The sequence below is a fragment of the Saccopteryx bilineata genome, chromosome 6 (genome assembly GCF_036850765.1).
Source record: "Saccopteryx bilineata isolate mSacBil1 chromosome 6, mSacBil1_pri_phased_curated, whole genome shotgun sequence".
Taxonomy (NCBI): Eukaryota; Metazoa; Chordata; class Mammalia; order Chiroptera; family Emballonuridae; genus Saccopteryx; species Saccopteryx bilineata.
In genome coordinates this window covers 192,861,709-192,877,118 of record NC_089495.1, presented here as the reverse complement: position 1 = coordinate 192,877,118, position 15,410 = coordinate 192,861,709, and the positions used below count along the sequence as shown (strand labels likewise).

The 15,410-nt window shown below is 53.2% G+C and overlaps 1 protein-coding gene across 1 annotated transcript in view; it reads right to left on the bottom strand.

Moving 5' to 3' along the window:
* Positions 1–15,410, bottom strand: part of PREX1 (phosphatidylinositol-3,4,5-trisphosphate dependent Rac exchange factor 1) — a 177,323-nt gene that overhangs the window by 25,739 nt on the left and 136,174 nt on the right. The window contains exons 16-22 of the mRNA XM_066234538.1: positions 11,186–11,328; positions 8,919–9,011; positions 7,749–7,897; positions 5,779–5,864; positions 3,693–3,829; positions 2,853–2,970; positions 239–426 (exon numbers count right to left, since the gene is read on the bottom strand). Of these exons, the coding sequence (XP_066090635.1) occupies positions 239–426; positions 2,853–2,970; positions 3,693–3,829; positions 5,779–5,864; positions 7,749–7,897; positions 8,919–9,011; positions 11,186–11,328 (914 nt within the window). The remainder of the gene's footprint in view (positions 1–238; positions 427–2,852; positions 2,971–3,692; positions 3,830–5,778; positions 5,865–7,748; positions 7,898–8,918; positions 9,012–11,185; positions 11,329–15,410) is intronic.

The window sequence follows — 15,410 nt, the reverse complement described above, 5'->3', positions numbered from 1 at the left end:
TCCGCAGTGACTCCTGTAGGCCTCATGACACCCCCATGAGGTCGGGTCTGTTACTGGCCCATTTTGCAGATGCATAAACTGAGGCTAAAGAGATGAAAAAGTCACTCTCCTGAGTCCCATGGCTACCAAGTGGTGGGACAGAGGCTAGAATTCAGGGCTCCAGGCTAACTCTGAGGAAATGGGAATTAGGCTGCTCCACCCCCACCCCCCACCAGGGCAGGGCAGCACCCAGCAAGACCTTGGCAGTGAGGCCGAAGCAGCCGCGGGGCTCCACGATCTTCTCCAGCACGTGGCACTTCACACCAGCTGTGCTCACGTACTCGTACACCACGCCGTGCTCCAGGTGCACGTTGTCCACGGTCAGGCTGACCACGGGGCTGTCCTCGCGCGGGCTCGGCTGGGGACCCAGGGACAGCAGGGGGAAGGCTGAAAGCCAAGAGGACAGGCGACCCTGAGGAAGGGGCTCCACCCCACAGCCAGCCAGCCCCCTGGCCCGGCCCGCAGCACCGCGGACGGCTCCAGCAGACAGAGGGGGAGACTGAAGCCTGTGCTGCAGCTCAGTTTGATTTTGCCAGCTCACTATTGTTCCCCCCTTGTCCTACACTATCCCTCTAGAAAGCACCCCTGTGCCCTATTCCCAGCCTATGTGGCTCAGAAGAGGGGACCCCCACACACACACACACACACATCAATCCCCAGAGGCATCAGCCGGGCCGAGCAGCATACTTGATTTCCCCTAATCACAGGGACCCACGTTGGGTCAGTGAGAGGCAAATCTGGGATTCTGGCTGGATCTACAAAGAGGAGGAGACACTCTCTTGTCAACTGGATTCCAAGTTGCCAGAGCCACCACACGGAGAAAACAGCATATAAGAGGAAAACCAAACAGAGGGAGCAGAGCTGAAACCGGAGTGAAAGAGACTCCTCATGAGACTGTATTAAACCACTGGATCAAGCCGGACCTGATGCTTGCATGACTCTACTCAGACATATTAAGTTTCCTAAGTCAACGTTTTTATGTAGTCCAGTGTCAGTCCCCATTAACACAGGCCCAGAGAGGCTAAGTGACCTCATAGGCCACACAGCTAGAGAGTGACATACCTAGGAAACAGGATACTGCATAATATATATTAACTGATACATGTGGTGAAGAAAAACATAATAGAATAAGGACACACTGGGATTGAAGGGCTTATTTAATTAGGGCACTCAGGGTGACCTCTCTGAGGAGGTGACATGTGAGAAGAGATGTGAGGAAGATAAAACATACTCTGAAGGAGAGAGCATTCCAGGCAGAGGAAACTGCAAGTGCAAAGGTCCTGGGGCAAGAGTACATTTGGCATGGAGTGGATGAAGCAGAGAAGGCAAATGGTACAGTGATTCCAGGTGAGGTCAGAGACCCAGGCTGAGCTGGGAGACCATGGAGACCATAATGAGGAGTTGGTCTTTACCCTGAGTAGGGTAGGAGCCATTGGAAGATGCTGCTCTATTGTTTGAGAATAATCTACAGGGGGAGCCTGACCAGGTGGTGGTGCAGTGGATAGAGCGTCGGACTGGGATGTGGAGGACCCAGGTTCAAGACCCCGAGGTCGCCAGCTTGAGCACAGGCTCATCTGGTTTGAGCAAAAAGCTCACCAGCTTGGACCCAAGGTCGCTGGCTCAAGCAAGGGGTTACTCGGTCTGCTGCAGCCCCACGGTCAAGGCACATATGAGAAAGCAATCAATGAACAACTAAGGTGTCGCAACGAAAAACTGATGATTGATGCTTCTCATCTCTCTCCGTTCCTGTCTGTCTGTCCCTCTCTCTGACTCTCTCTCTCTGTCTCTGTAAAAATAATAATCATCATCATCCACAGGGGGAGAGGTAAGGCGAGACAGGGAAGACAATGAGCAGGCTGCTGCAACAGTCCTGGTAAGAAATGATGGTGGCTGGGAGGAGGCAGCAGTGGAGGTGGTGGGAAGTGGTCCGACTCTGGATGCATGAGGAAAGAAGAGGCAGCAAGGTGTGCTGCTGGAATCAAGGTGGAGGGACACAGAAGATAGAGAACAGTTGAGGAGAACTCCAAGGTCATGGCCCTGAGAATCTGCAAGGATGGCAATAGGGCCCCTGCATGGAAGAGCAGGTTTTAGGACAAGGTCAGTTCAATTATGGCCACGCCAAGTCTGCGACGCCTGTTAGACACTGGGTGGGGGAGGGCATAGCAGGCAGAGAGACAGGGCTGGAACTCAGGACTGAGGCTGCACTAGAAAGATAAATGTGGGCGCTCATGGTAGGCAGAACGATGGCCCCAGAAAGGTGACCACATCCTCATCCCTGGACTCTGGAAGTATGCTGTTACATGGCAAGGAGAAACGACAACTGCACGTGGAATTCAGGTTCTAATCAGATGACTTTACAATGAGATCAGGTGAACACAATGCAGTCACAAGCGTCCTGGAATAGAGAAGATGGAGGCAGAAGAGGCAGAAACAGAGAGACGGCAAGGTGAGAAGGACTCAGGCCAACATTGCTGACTCTGCAGATGGAAGAGGGGGCCATGAGCCAAGGAATGAAGGCAGCTTCTAGAAGCTGAGACAGGCAAGTAAATGGGTTCTCCCCTCGAGCCACAGAAAGAAATGCAGTTTCCAACACCTGGATCCTCACAGTGGAACTCATCAGACTCCTGGCCTCCAGAACTCCAGGAGAAGAGACGTGTGGTGTTGAAGCCGCTGGGTGTGTGGTGCTTTGTCACAGCAGCGGTCAGAGACCAGCACAGAACTGATGGTGTCGGGATGACCCGGATGGGGTCAGGGAGGAGCATAGACACAGAAGAGGCCCCAGTCCCCACTGAAGTCTCTTCCCTGAGTGTTACCTGAGTCCAGCTTGTCTTCCTGGGCCCCCTCGCCGCCGGGGTCCTCGCCTGGGGCCTCCTGGCTAGCTTGGGCCTCCTGGGCATCCTCGTGGGTGTGGTAGACCCACTGGTACAGGCCCTGTTGAGGGGAGCAGAGTAAGAGGGGCAGCCACATGCAGGGAGCCCGGGGAGGAAGGGACGGCAAAGGTGCTAACTGTGCCCCAACTCCAAAGCTCAGGCGGTACAGCCACCTTTAGCCTGGTAGTGACACCACCTTTGGAGAGGCCTCCGAGACTACACTCTGCAACCTTCCTGAGGGACCTCTAGTGACACCCAGCCCTCACCCTCTCTAGTCTACACTCCAGACTGAAGCCAGGGGAGTGGGGACCCTTTGAAAATGTAAGTCAGATCCATGGGTGCAGGAAACTTGTCTCTCCTGTGGTCCCACGGTCTAGAACTGTGTCAGGCACATCACAGGTGCTCAGTAAACACTGGATGAACCAATAAGTGAGTATCACTTTCCCCAGGACCTGGGACCCCAACCCAAGTATAACATCGATCTTTACCATCAGCGTGACTATTTACCAACGTGCCTACGTAGTAAGAAAAGAGGGTCTTATCACCCCCACTTCACAGCTGTGAAAACCAAGGCCAGGAAGTATCACAGCCGAGCTCTTCCAATTTTGGGAGGCAGAGGAGGCACAGGGTTCAAGCCCAGCTCGGTCCCACCAGGTAGGCAGCCCCACCTGACCCAAAACACCATGATGCCCCCAGGCTTTTTTCCAGAAAAGGGAGGGTGGCCCTCAGCCCCCCACCCACTGAGCAGGCTTCCCCGATCCCCTTGGCTGCTGGGCGGCTTACCAGGGCCTCTTCCCGGCGGTTCCGGAATGCCTGGAAGTGCTCCAGGACTTCTGAGGCACTGTCGTTCATCACGTTGCTGCCACTGACCTTCAAGATACACTGGCCAGCGCAGAGCCCTGCAGCCGCGGCCTCCGAGCCTAAGGGAGACGGGAGTGCTGGCGGCTGAGTGCCAGGCAAAGAGGACCTGGGCAGCACAGGCAAGGCCGCTGCCATCCACCCAGCCCCCAGACACACGGCCAGACAGGCCACCTCCATCCCCCACACCCTGGAGCCATTCTCCCATCCACTCCAGTAGGCAGGGCTGGGACTGGTATTCCCATTTTGCAGAAAAAGACACTGAGGCTCAGAGAAGTAGCAGCTGGCCCAAGGCCACACAGCAAGGAAGGCTGGACTAGAACCCAAGTACATTTCACTCTAAAGCTTTGTCTCCTTCAAAGTCCTGCAACAACTTCGGATACCGGGACCAGGATTAGCCCCCATTTTATAGACAGAAAAGGAGAGGCTCAGAGAGGCAAGGTAATTCTCTCAAGGTCACATAGCTAGGAGAAGCCAGGATTCAAACCCAGGTCTACAGGTCTCCAAATGCATGTTTTTTCTCAGCTATACCATGATTCCCGAACTGTAGGTCTTAGACCCCAGGGTTCTGTGTGGTTAATATGAAGGGTCTTGAAATGCAAATGAATGCCAAGCTTTGTCTGCACATGAGAGAATGTCAGGCCTGTACAGTATGATGGTAACGAGCAGAGGCCTGGACCCCAGGGGCTTGGGTTCAAACCCTGGCTCTGCCATTAACCAACAGTGTGACCTTTGGTAAGTTCCTTAACCTCTCTGTGCCGTAGTTTCTTCATCTGTAAAATGAGGACCCTAACATCTACCCACAGGATTCGGGAGAGATTGGCGAGTTAAAGCGCTTAGCCCAGGGGTCTCAAACTCGCGGCCCACGGGCCGCATGCGGCCCGCCGAACAATTTTGTGCGGCCCGCAGACTGTATTCAACTGCAGTGAGAAAAGTGTTGCGTAACAGTTGCCTTTTGTAGACCTAGTGCGGCCCACCGAACGGCTGTGATCTTGCTCTGCGGCCCACATGCTGAGTTGAGTTTGAGACCCCTGGCTTAGCCCATGCCCAGCTCTTAGAGCTCAAGGGGTGGATACCTGTCTCACTATGTTCGCCAGGTTCACCTACAAATGCCTGTTCTTCTCTGTAGATGCTCTGAGGCAGTGCTTCTCACCTCAGCACTGCCATTCGGGGCTGGATAAGTCTAGTTCCCTGTTGTGGGGCTGTCCTGGGCACTACATGCAGGATGTTCAGCAGTGTCCCTGGTCCCTACCTATGAGATGCCAGTGGTACCCCCAACCCTCTGTTGTGACAATCAAAGATGTCTCCAGACACTGCCAGGTGTCCTCTGGAGGGTGAGACTGCCCCTAGTTGAGAACCCCTGCTTTAAGGATCTATAAAATAAACAGATTTTAAAATATTAACAAATTCTCAGTAGTTTTCTACCTGGATATGCATTTTCTTAATACATATTAAAAGCACAAATATAACCATAAAAGTGGAGAATTCATGTTTAAACTTTAAATGTGGGCTCCTTAGATGCAAAAAGGGTTGGGAGCCCAGTATCTCAGATTTGGTTTTATCTCTAAGGACCCTTAACCAGCATGCCAGAAGGCAACACAGAAAGCAGAGGCCGCCTCAAACTACTGGCCCATGGTCTGACTCTTACCAAAAATTAACATCTGGCTTCTCTTAAAAAATCAAATCTGGCAAGAGTGAGCCCACATACTTGCCTGGCAATAATAAGTTTGAGCTGAAGAAGACAGTCCCTTTTAGAGTGAGTGTGTATTTTTCACCTTGCCATAGTCCTCATCACTCCCTACTGTCTCCCTCTCAGTTACCCATTTGTATCTGCCTGGCCCCTCTAGTCATTTGCATTTGTAAGCCTTGGCTTTAAGAAAAGAAACTCGGTGCTAATGGCGCCCTATGAAGCACAGGCCTCGTGGTAATGGTGTGGGCGGCTCTGAACTCCAATCTCACATACGGGCCCTTCTCCCAAAGCTCCCCACTGTCTTGTCAGGCTCGGACTCACCTCTCCCCACAGCATAGACGTATGGGGGCGCCCCTCCTCGGATCTGGAAACACAAAGCCTCTGGATGGTCGGGGACTTTGATGATCCTGCACCAGGCAGAAGTGGCCATAAGGAAAAGCAACATCACTCCCAATAGCCCAGCGGGCCACCTGCGGAGCCCCGGCCTTCCAGACCCTTAGGAAATCCAGCCAAAAATAATAGCAGCCTCAGGCTTCCCGCCTCCCCAATATACAGAAAAACCTCACTTAGCCTAACCCCCTGGTCAGCAAACCACAGCTCGCGAGCCACATATGGCTCTTCCACAAAAGACCACATGCGGGCGCTACCTCGATAAGGAATGTACCTACCTATATAGTTTAAGTTTAAAATATCTGGCTCTCAAAAGAAATTTCAATCGCTGTACTGTTGATATTTGGCTCTGTTGACTAATGAATTTGCCGACCACTGGCCTAACCGAAGCCCGCACCAAAAGCATCTCTGGTTAATCAGAACCACCGGACTGCCCATGAAGGTCCAGGCCACGCACAGAAAATCCAGATCACCCTCCACCTTCTCCATCACTCCTGGTGGGAGGGGCCCTCTTGCAGGTCAGAGCACACCTCAGCCAGTGAACATTTTATTCCACAATCACCAGTGGAAGGGAGAGAAGTGAGCACATCTTGGTGCTCACTCTAGAAAAATGCCCACACGTGTCCCATAGAAAATACGGTTTAAAAGCCCAGGTCTCGGCCATTCCGCAGGTGGAACACCAGAGCCAGGCAGGTGGCGCCTGCCCAGGACCGTGCAGCAGATGTCATTAATTGAGCGGCTTCAATGAAGCTGTCTGCTTCCCCATCGAGGGTGTGTCCCCACAACGGCCTTCAGGATTGTCCCTGCTGTCGCCGCCTGCCAGATAAAGCCGTCTTGGGAGCCTGTTCTCAGACTGCAGGTGTTTCCAGAACTTAAGACAGGCACCACCTCGGTGATTTCTGCCACTACCACATACCAACCAAACTATCAATCATTCTCCCTAAATGGACCTGCCGTTTTACTGAAATAATTATATTTAAAACTTTCCATCACTCCTGTCAACAGAAAACTGGGAAGCATTTGATTAAATAGAAGGGAGAAGTGGAAACCAAATGCACAGATTTTAAAATAGAAACCGCTTCTCTTTGTACTTATATCTGGTACCCAACCTCTTCTCACCACCCCTCTGCTATCCAACAGGCCGGTCCAGCAGCCTCCTCACCCCTCCCCTGCCTCCACCCCGTCCCCCACAGTCCAATCTTCGCCTGCTGCCAGAGGGATTTCTGTAGCCAGCGACTACATCAGATCATGCCTCATACTCAGAACCTTCAAGTGGCTCCATGGTCCTTACCATGGACACAAGGACCTACAGGGCCCAGCCCCCGCTGTCTAGCTGACCTCATCACCCACTCACTCACTCTGCTCCAGCCCATCATTTCCTCACTGTTCCTCAAACACATCAGCCATGATCCCACCCCAGGGCCTTTGCACTGGCTCTCTTCACCGCCTGGAGTCCTCTTCCTCCACAAGTCCCCTTGACACCCTCCCTCACCCCTTCAGGTCTGCACCTCAGTTCTCAGTGGCACCCTGACCACCATCCCTCCACACAGCCCATCTCCCTTCCTAGCTGTATACATGGTCCATGCCTACTAACACTGGATCAAAATGTCCCTTACTTTTTGTTTGAGTGTTTGTCTCCTGCTCTACCCTCCAACCAGACTGAGATCTATGAAGGATAGAAATGTATCCATCTACACATGGCTGGATCCCCAGAGCCTGAAACACCACTAACCACACGTGGGCTCTCGATAAACACCTGCTGAATGACTGAAGGTAGCAGCCTCATGTCACGTGCCTGCAGAATGAGCCCCACCCTCAGGGAACCAGGACCCGTAGCACTCAGGTAATTCCTCCACCCAAGGGGAAGGTCCATGGGACGCCTGGCCCATGGGGACACTCACTCTTTGGCCTTGGTGGCCACCAGGAGGCGCAGCGGGCGGCGGGAGCAGAAAGACTGGTTGAGGAGGGACTCCACCTCTGGGAAGGGCCGCAGGAACACCAGGTCCTCATTGATGGAGTAGATCTTCCTCCCCACCTGCAGGCCGGCCATCTTGGTGGGGGAGACATGCACAGCAGGTTATTAGTCTCCTATCCTCCTAAGGAGCCTAAAATGCATTCAAGCAGCACAGCACCGGCCAGGGATGCAGCGTGACCAGAGTGACCCCCGGGACAACCACGTCCCCCTGTGCGGTAAGCAGTCCCTCCCCACCACAGGCTGGTGAGACCCGGTTCTGGCCAATGAGCTATGACAGGAAGCCTGCTGGGGACGCTAACAGGAAAGACGTTTTCCCCTAAGGAGAAACTGCGTGCCTGCCCCTGCTTCCCGCCCTGCCGTGTGAAGACATGATGCGCCGGACTGGGGCAGCCACCAGGCAGCCACCTTGTGACCATGAGGGCTTGGCCAGAAAAGTCAGAGATGTTGACCCTCAACCAAGACTTGCAATCACCTCCTTCTAACCACTTAGATCAGCAGTTCTCAGTGAGAACCGCTGACTTAGATCATTAGTAAAGCGAAGCCCTGTGGCTCCAGCCACTGTGGAGCAGGCATGTGAACCACTTGCAGCCAAACACATTCCTAATCACTCACTATCTGGAGGCAAGGGGTGCCTGGACACCATGGCACACGTCTCTCCCCAGCCCACCTCCCCACCCCGGGGAGCAGCTCAGAGGGCCTGGGGCTGAATCCTAGGCCTGCCACAGACTCACTCTCCTTCCTTCTCCAGGCCTTGTATCCATGACAGAGCAATAAGCTGGTCTTTTTCAGGCCACCCAAGATTAGTGTGTCCCCCACTCCACCCCAGCATCACAGCTGGTTAAGAACCTTTTCCTTGCACCTCCCCAAGACACCAGCAGAGGGGGCCAGTGGTACACACAGTGGAAGGACAGCCCTGAGCCGAGGAGGGCCTCTGTCCCAGCTCCCGGAGAGAAGCCGACAAGAAGGCCCCGAACTCAGTTTGCCCACATGGGCAATGAGCAAGGAGGGACATTCCAGGGTTTGCTGCTGGCCTCAAGGAATGTGGAGAGAGACGCCCCACTCTCCTACCCCGGGCAGCCCCTCCGAGAGGCCTTACCTCGGCCAGCGAGCCCCTCTGGACCGACTTCACCACCACAGCCTTGTTCTTCTCCTCGATGTCGAAGCCATAATCCTCCTCCTGGGGCAGGATCTGTGGGCCCAAGGCAGAAGAGACCCATGAAGCAGAGAGGGGCGAGGGGCCTGGAGCCAGCCCTGCTTTGTCCCCCATAGGACTGTAATCCCGCCGGCCCCTTGGGCCCCAGATCTACGTGGGGTAGGGTTGCAGGGTGGGGTGGGCAGGGCAGAATAAAACAGTGCCCAGTACACAGCAGGTGCTCAATACCTATCTGGGAAGATACACCACCTGAGTCGTCCCTCAGCCTGGTGCTGATCACATATTTGTTTACTTTTCATGGCCTGCCTCCCCTTTCTCCTCCCAACCTGAGGACAGTCCTTAGTTAGCCACCGCTGTCTCGCCATCTGCCGCCATGCTGTAGGTGCTCAATAAAAATGTACTGGCTTCATGAATAAACTAGATCCAAAGGTCCAGCCACCAAGGACTTGGGGATGAGAAGGGAACAGTTCCTCCCCACTGTCGGATGGCAGGCAGGTTGGGAGGTGTAAATGTGCAGTGGTGGGGACAGGGAAATGCATTTATATGTTCAACAAATAGCTGCTGAGCGGCTGCCTAGTATATGAGCCAGGTGCTTTACTGGGCACTAAGACCAGTACTGAACAAGACAGACAGTGCCCGCCCTCATGCAACTATCTAGCAGGGGGGAGAGAGAGACAACGAACAAATATAGCATGTGACACAGGAAGTATAGGAGGTTTGAATTAAAATAAAGCACTTAAAGCAGGGGTCGGGAACCTATGGCTCGCGAGCCAGGTGTGGCTCTTTTGAAGGCTGCATCTGGCTCACAGACAAATCTTTAATAAAAAAAAATGTTAGCAATATAAAACATTCTTATGTATTACAATCCATTCATTTCCTACTGCTCATGTTCATGGTTTTGGGTAGCTGGAGCCAATCACAGCTGTCCTCTGGGACAACACCAAATTTTTATTGGATAATGCGTAACGTACACGGGTCGTTGTATAGCTCTCACGAAATTACATTTTAAAATATGTGACGTGCATGGCTGTCTCAGCCAAAAATGTTCCCAACCCCTGACTTAAAGGGACAGAAGAGGGACAGGGAGACAAGACCTGAATGAAGAGAGGAACAGAACTTTATAAAGCATGGAGAAAGTGGTCCAACCAGCAGGCACAGCATGTGCAAAGGCCCTGAGTCCGGCCCCAAGGTACTGGAGGACAAGGAAGCAGATCAGAGTGTCTGGGGTGGAGTGAGAAAAGGAAGAGGGAAGGAGATGGAGCTGGGGAGGCAGGAAGAGTCTTGTAGACCAGTGGTCCCCAACCTTTTTTGGGCCACGGACCGGTTTAATGTCAGAAAATATTTTCATAGACCGGCCTTTAGGGTGGGACAGATAAATGTATCACGTGACCGAGACAAGCATCAAGAGTGAGTCTTAGACGGATGTAACAGAGGGAATCTGGTCATTTTAAAAAAATAAAACATCGTTCAGACTTAAATATAAATAAAACGGAAATAATGTAAGTTATTTATTCTTTCTCTGCGGATCGGTACCAAATGGCCCACGGACCGGTCTGCGGCCCAGGGATTGGGGACCACTGTTGTAGATCATTGGTTTTCAACCACTTATAGATCACAAGAGACTGGGTTTTATCCTAAGTGTGACAGAGAGCATGGGAGAAACGGGAGTCACAGGAACAGCAGCCCCAAGAAGTGCCGCGGGAGAGACGCTAACCTCTCTGAGCTCTCTCTTAACTGCCCACAGTGCGCCAGGCACGAAGGTGGAGGCCGCTGCTCACCAGGAGGCAGAGAAACAGGACTAGGTGGGCAGACTCTCTGAACAGGCTGGGAAATGATCCTCCTTAACTGCAAGGATATTTACAGCAACTGGATGGACAGGGCACCCGCCCAGAAGACCTAAGGCTTTGGTCTGCAGGATAAGCCATCTCAGGAGGCCCTCCTCTCTGCACAAGGCTAGCCTGGGATGCAAGGCTGGGCAAGGGGAGATGGGAAGAAACAGAACAGCAGCCCAGCAAGCCCAGTCTCTTCTGCGAAGACAGTCGCCTTGGCCAAATGAAGCGACCTGGCCTCTTGGCAGCGTTGCCAGCGCCTCCTAGGATCGCCCAAACTCCCTGGTGCTCTAAGCTGAGCCCACATCCGAGGGCCACCCAGCTCCCAGGCTGACAGGTAGGGCTGGGAAGGAAGATGCAGCAGCTCTGCTCTGCTCCTACCAGCAGGCGCTTGGCCAGAATGTTCTCCACCAGCTTGAAGTCGTTGCGCAGCTGTTTGTTCTTGCTGCTGGTCCCCTCCATCTCCTCATCTGCGTGGAAGCGGAAGTACTGCGACTCGTCCTTGAACTCGCTCTTCTCCAGCACTGCAAACCCACAGACGCACAAGCACAGGGTCAGGCTCACGTGGGAAGGCTTCAGCAGCGTCTGCCAGCTGGCAGCCCCGGGCCGGAACCAGCCCCTGGACAAGTTTGGTTTGGCCAGCACCATGTTACATTAAATGCAATCATGTGCCAACATCAACATATTAGGAGAGTTCACATAAAAGTCTGCCTTTCTGACTTCTCTTGGAAACTCTGGACTTGCCCCACCTGCTATAGAGACATACTGCAAACAGGGGAACAGTATAGAAATCACATAAGAGGACCACGTGTTTATGTGAACTTAGTGCATGATGGATGATGAATGATCATGTGGAGTACTCCAGATGGTGCAGGGAACCCATTTAGGGAAAAAATAAATAAAACTGGATCCCTACCTCACACCATATGCAACAATAAGCTCCTGATGGATTAAAGACTGAAATATGAACAGGAAACCGAAAGTTCACCAAACAAAATACAGTTGAATATCTTTGTCCTAGGGTGGAAAAGGATTTCAAGTACAAGACCCCCCAAAAAATAAAATTACTGTAACTTCCATTTAATAAGAAGGGAATACACAGCAGATTCAAAAAGACATGTCTAAAACCAACAAGGCATACAAATACCTAGAATATACAAGAAACTCCCAACTAATCAACCAGAAAAAGCTGCGAACTCACAGATAAATGGGGAAAGGATATGAACAGCAAATCTGTGAAAAGGAGTTCAAACTTCACTAATAATCACAAGGGGACCACAAGGAGGAACTTCAGACCAGAGACTGCCAAACTCAGGCCCTGCGAGCCAAATCTGGCCCCTACCTCTGCTTATAAATAAAGCTTTCTTAGAACAGAGCCACACTCATTTATTTACGTCTTGCGTGGGACTGTTTCTGTGCCACCCACCATAACAGAGGTGAATCATTGCCAAGAGACTATATGGCCCATAAAACCTAACATATTTGCCCTGGCCGGTTAGTTCAGCGGTAGAGCGTCGGCCTAGCGTGCGGAGGACCCGGGTTCGATTCCCGGCCAGGGCACACAGGAGAAGTACCCATTTGCTTCTCCACCCCTCCGCCGCGCCTTCCTCTCTGTCTCTCTCTTCCCCTCCTGCAGCCAAGGCTCCATTGGAGCAAAGATGGCCCGGGCGCTGGGAATGGCTCTGTGGCCTCTGCCTCAGGCACTAGAGTGGCTCTGGTCGCAACATGGCGACGCCCAGGATGGGCAGAGCGTCGCCCCTGGTGGGCGTGCCGGGTGGATCCCGGTCGGGCGCATGCGGGAGTCTGTCTGACTGTCCCTCCCTGTTTCCAGCTTCAGAAAAATGCAAAAAAAAAAAAAAAAAAAAAATATATATATATATATATATATATATATATATATATATATATAAACCTAACATATTTAATAATAACTGGGCCTTTACAGAAAATGTTTTCTAATCTCTGTTCTAACACAAGACAGGAAAATGAATAAAAATAACCAGTAACAACCAGTATGCGACCCAGTCCCTGTGGATTATATCATAATTTAACTAAACACCTGCTAGCACCAGGCTCACCATGGATACAGGCTTAGGTTCATTTACACCTCAGACAAGGAAGGGTTTGCTGTAACCATTTGACAGATGGGGAGACTAAGGCTAGAGAAACAAAATAAACTGACCAAGGTCACAGAGCTCCTCCTTTTCCCATGCTGCCTGGCCTGGCCCGTTAGATGGAGGCAAAGACAAATTACATTAAGGGGGGAAATCAGGGCTCAGGTTGGTCAAGGCTGCTGCAGGAAGTCGGTGGGCCCTCAGACAGGGAACACCAGCTGCCCTCGCTTCACAATGTCCCCGCCACGCCTGAAGACAGAGGCTGCCTGCTGACTTGGTAACTAAACAGAAGTGGCAGGTGGCACTCCCTTCGTCTTCCTTCCTCCTGTTTGTTTGTGAGCGTCTTTCTCAGGCCACCCCTCTTACCTCTGGAGAGAACAGACACACAAATTACTGCTCTCCCCGGAGCTCGGGAGCCAGGCCGCAGGGGGCCGGCTGGCTCTGCTGCCCCTGTCAACATGGGAAGCAGCAGCACCGTGTTGTGTCTCTGCTGCAATGTTCGGGGAAACAGCTGGAGCCGAGTCTGGGAGCTCAGCAAGGTGAGGCCCCACCACTCCCATCTTTTAGCGGAAGCCGCTGGCCAGGCTTTGTGAGATGAGCACTGATCCGGGTTCAAATCCCTGCTCAGCCCCTTCCCGACTTCATGCCCTTTTAGCCTCTCTGAGCCTCAGTGTCTTTTTCTATGGGGATCACAATGGCACCAGCTTCCCCGTGTGGCTGTGAGGATTAAATGGTGAGCCTCAGTTTCCCTTTGTGTGCCTAAAGTGAGAGGGCTGGACCACCAGCCTCTTGGGCCCCCCCTCCCGAGGACACCTCAAGGTCCTGCAAGCTCAGGTCAGAGGCCTTGAGGCGCCAGCAGGCCAACACCCCCCTGCACTCTAACCTGCATTTTGCGGCAGCCACAAACCTAGGATTTGCCCTTTCCTATTTTAGCCTGTTTTTGAGTTCGTGGCAGGGAACAGGGGGGTGGGGGCCGCGCCCTGCAATTTCTTTCCCTGAGGGGCCTTGAGAGACGCTGGCATTGCCTGGGAGTCACCCTCCCACCACCCTGAATGTCCTCAGCCAGCAGCCTTCCCGGAATAGCAGCTGAGGTGGACCCCTAATTACTCTCACCCACAAATGAGAGGCTCTGCCCAGCTGATTGGCAGGAGGGACAGAGCTGTCAGAGGGCCCCATGGGGAACACAGCAGCTTCTGGGAATGAGGGACGTTGGTGAGACGGGGCCAATGAACGGGAGTGACCGAGGCTGCCCCCGCTGGGCCCGCCCTGCCCGTCTCAGCCGGAGAAACAGGCAGCTGGGGAGTGAGTCCTCACCCCAAAGCCCTGGGCCTGCTGAGCTCAGAGGGGAAGGGACAGATGGCCTCCAGAAGAAAGATGGGGAAACTGAGGCCCAGACAGGGGTATGGGATTCTCGGGAGTCAGCTATAAAGCAGAGGATGGACCCAGGTGACTTCCTGTGACTGGCAGACCTCTCAGTCTGCTGAAGGGACAACAAGCCCGGCAGCCGCACCGAGGGTGGAAAACCATGGCCCACGGCCTATTTTTCTATGTAAAGTTTGACAGGCTCGCAGCTACATGCATTTGTGTATGAACTGCCTGTAGTTTCTTTCAAGCTACAATGGCAGAGCTGAGCTGTGACACAAACTGTGTGGCCTGAAAAGCCTAAACCATTTACCGTCTGGCCCTTTGCATAGAGAGTTTGCTGACCTCTAAATTAGAGCACAAAGCAGAGGCCAGAAGGAGGAATGGCCAAAAGACGGTCCCGTGCCTCACCCCTTCCCCTCTGTGCCACTACCTGGGCCCACGCCACATTGGCCCTTCCCTGGACTATTGCAACCACCCCTCACGGGCCGCCCTACTTCAGCCCTCAGCCTCACAGACTTTCTCCAGGGGCAGCCAGAGGGGTCCTGTGCCAACCTAAGTCGAGCATGTCCCTCCTCTGCTCTGATCTGTCCCACGATTTGCACCTCACTGAAGCAAAAGCCAAAGTCCTCCTCACATGCTCATAATATTCCAGAAGATGTCCTTCTCACTCATCGTTATTGATTCTCTCTCTCTCTCTCTCTCTCTCTCTCTCACACACACACACACACACACACACACACAAACACATACACGCGCATGTGCACGCACAGGCACACGTAAGACTGTGAGCTCCCGAGGTGGGGACTTTTGCCTGTCCTGTTCACTGCGCTGTCCCCAGAACCTAGCACGGTGCTTATGTGCAGAAGGCACCCACCCCACAAGTGAATGGAGACAGAGGGAAGCATGGAGTCAGCCTAACAGAGAGGCCTGCTCCGCAAGCCTGAGCCAGAAACGGAGAGCGAAGAAGGAGCTACCTCAGCCGGGGTGTTCGGGGACGCCCTCTGTGGGCTGGCGGGAACTGAGCGGGAACGCTGAACACGTGCGGGTGAAGCAGGCAGGGAAGGGCACCCCAGGCGAGGGCCACGCAAGTGCCCAGGCCCTGAAGACTATTGTTGAAGCAGGAGAAA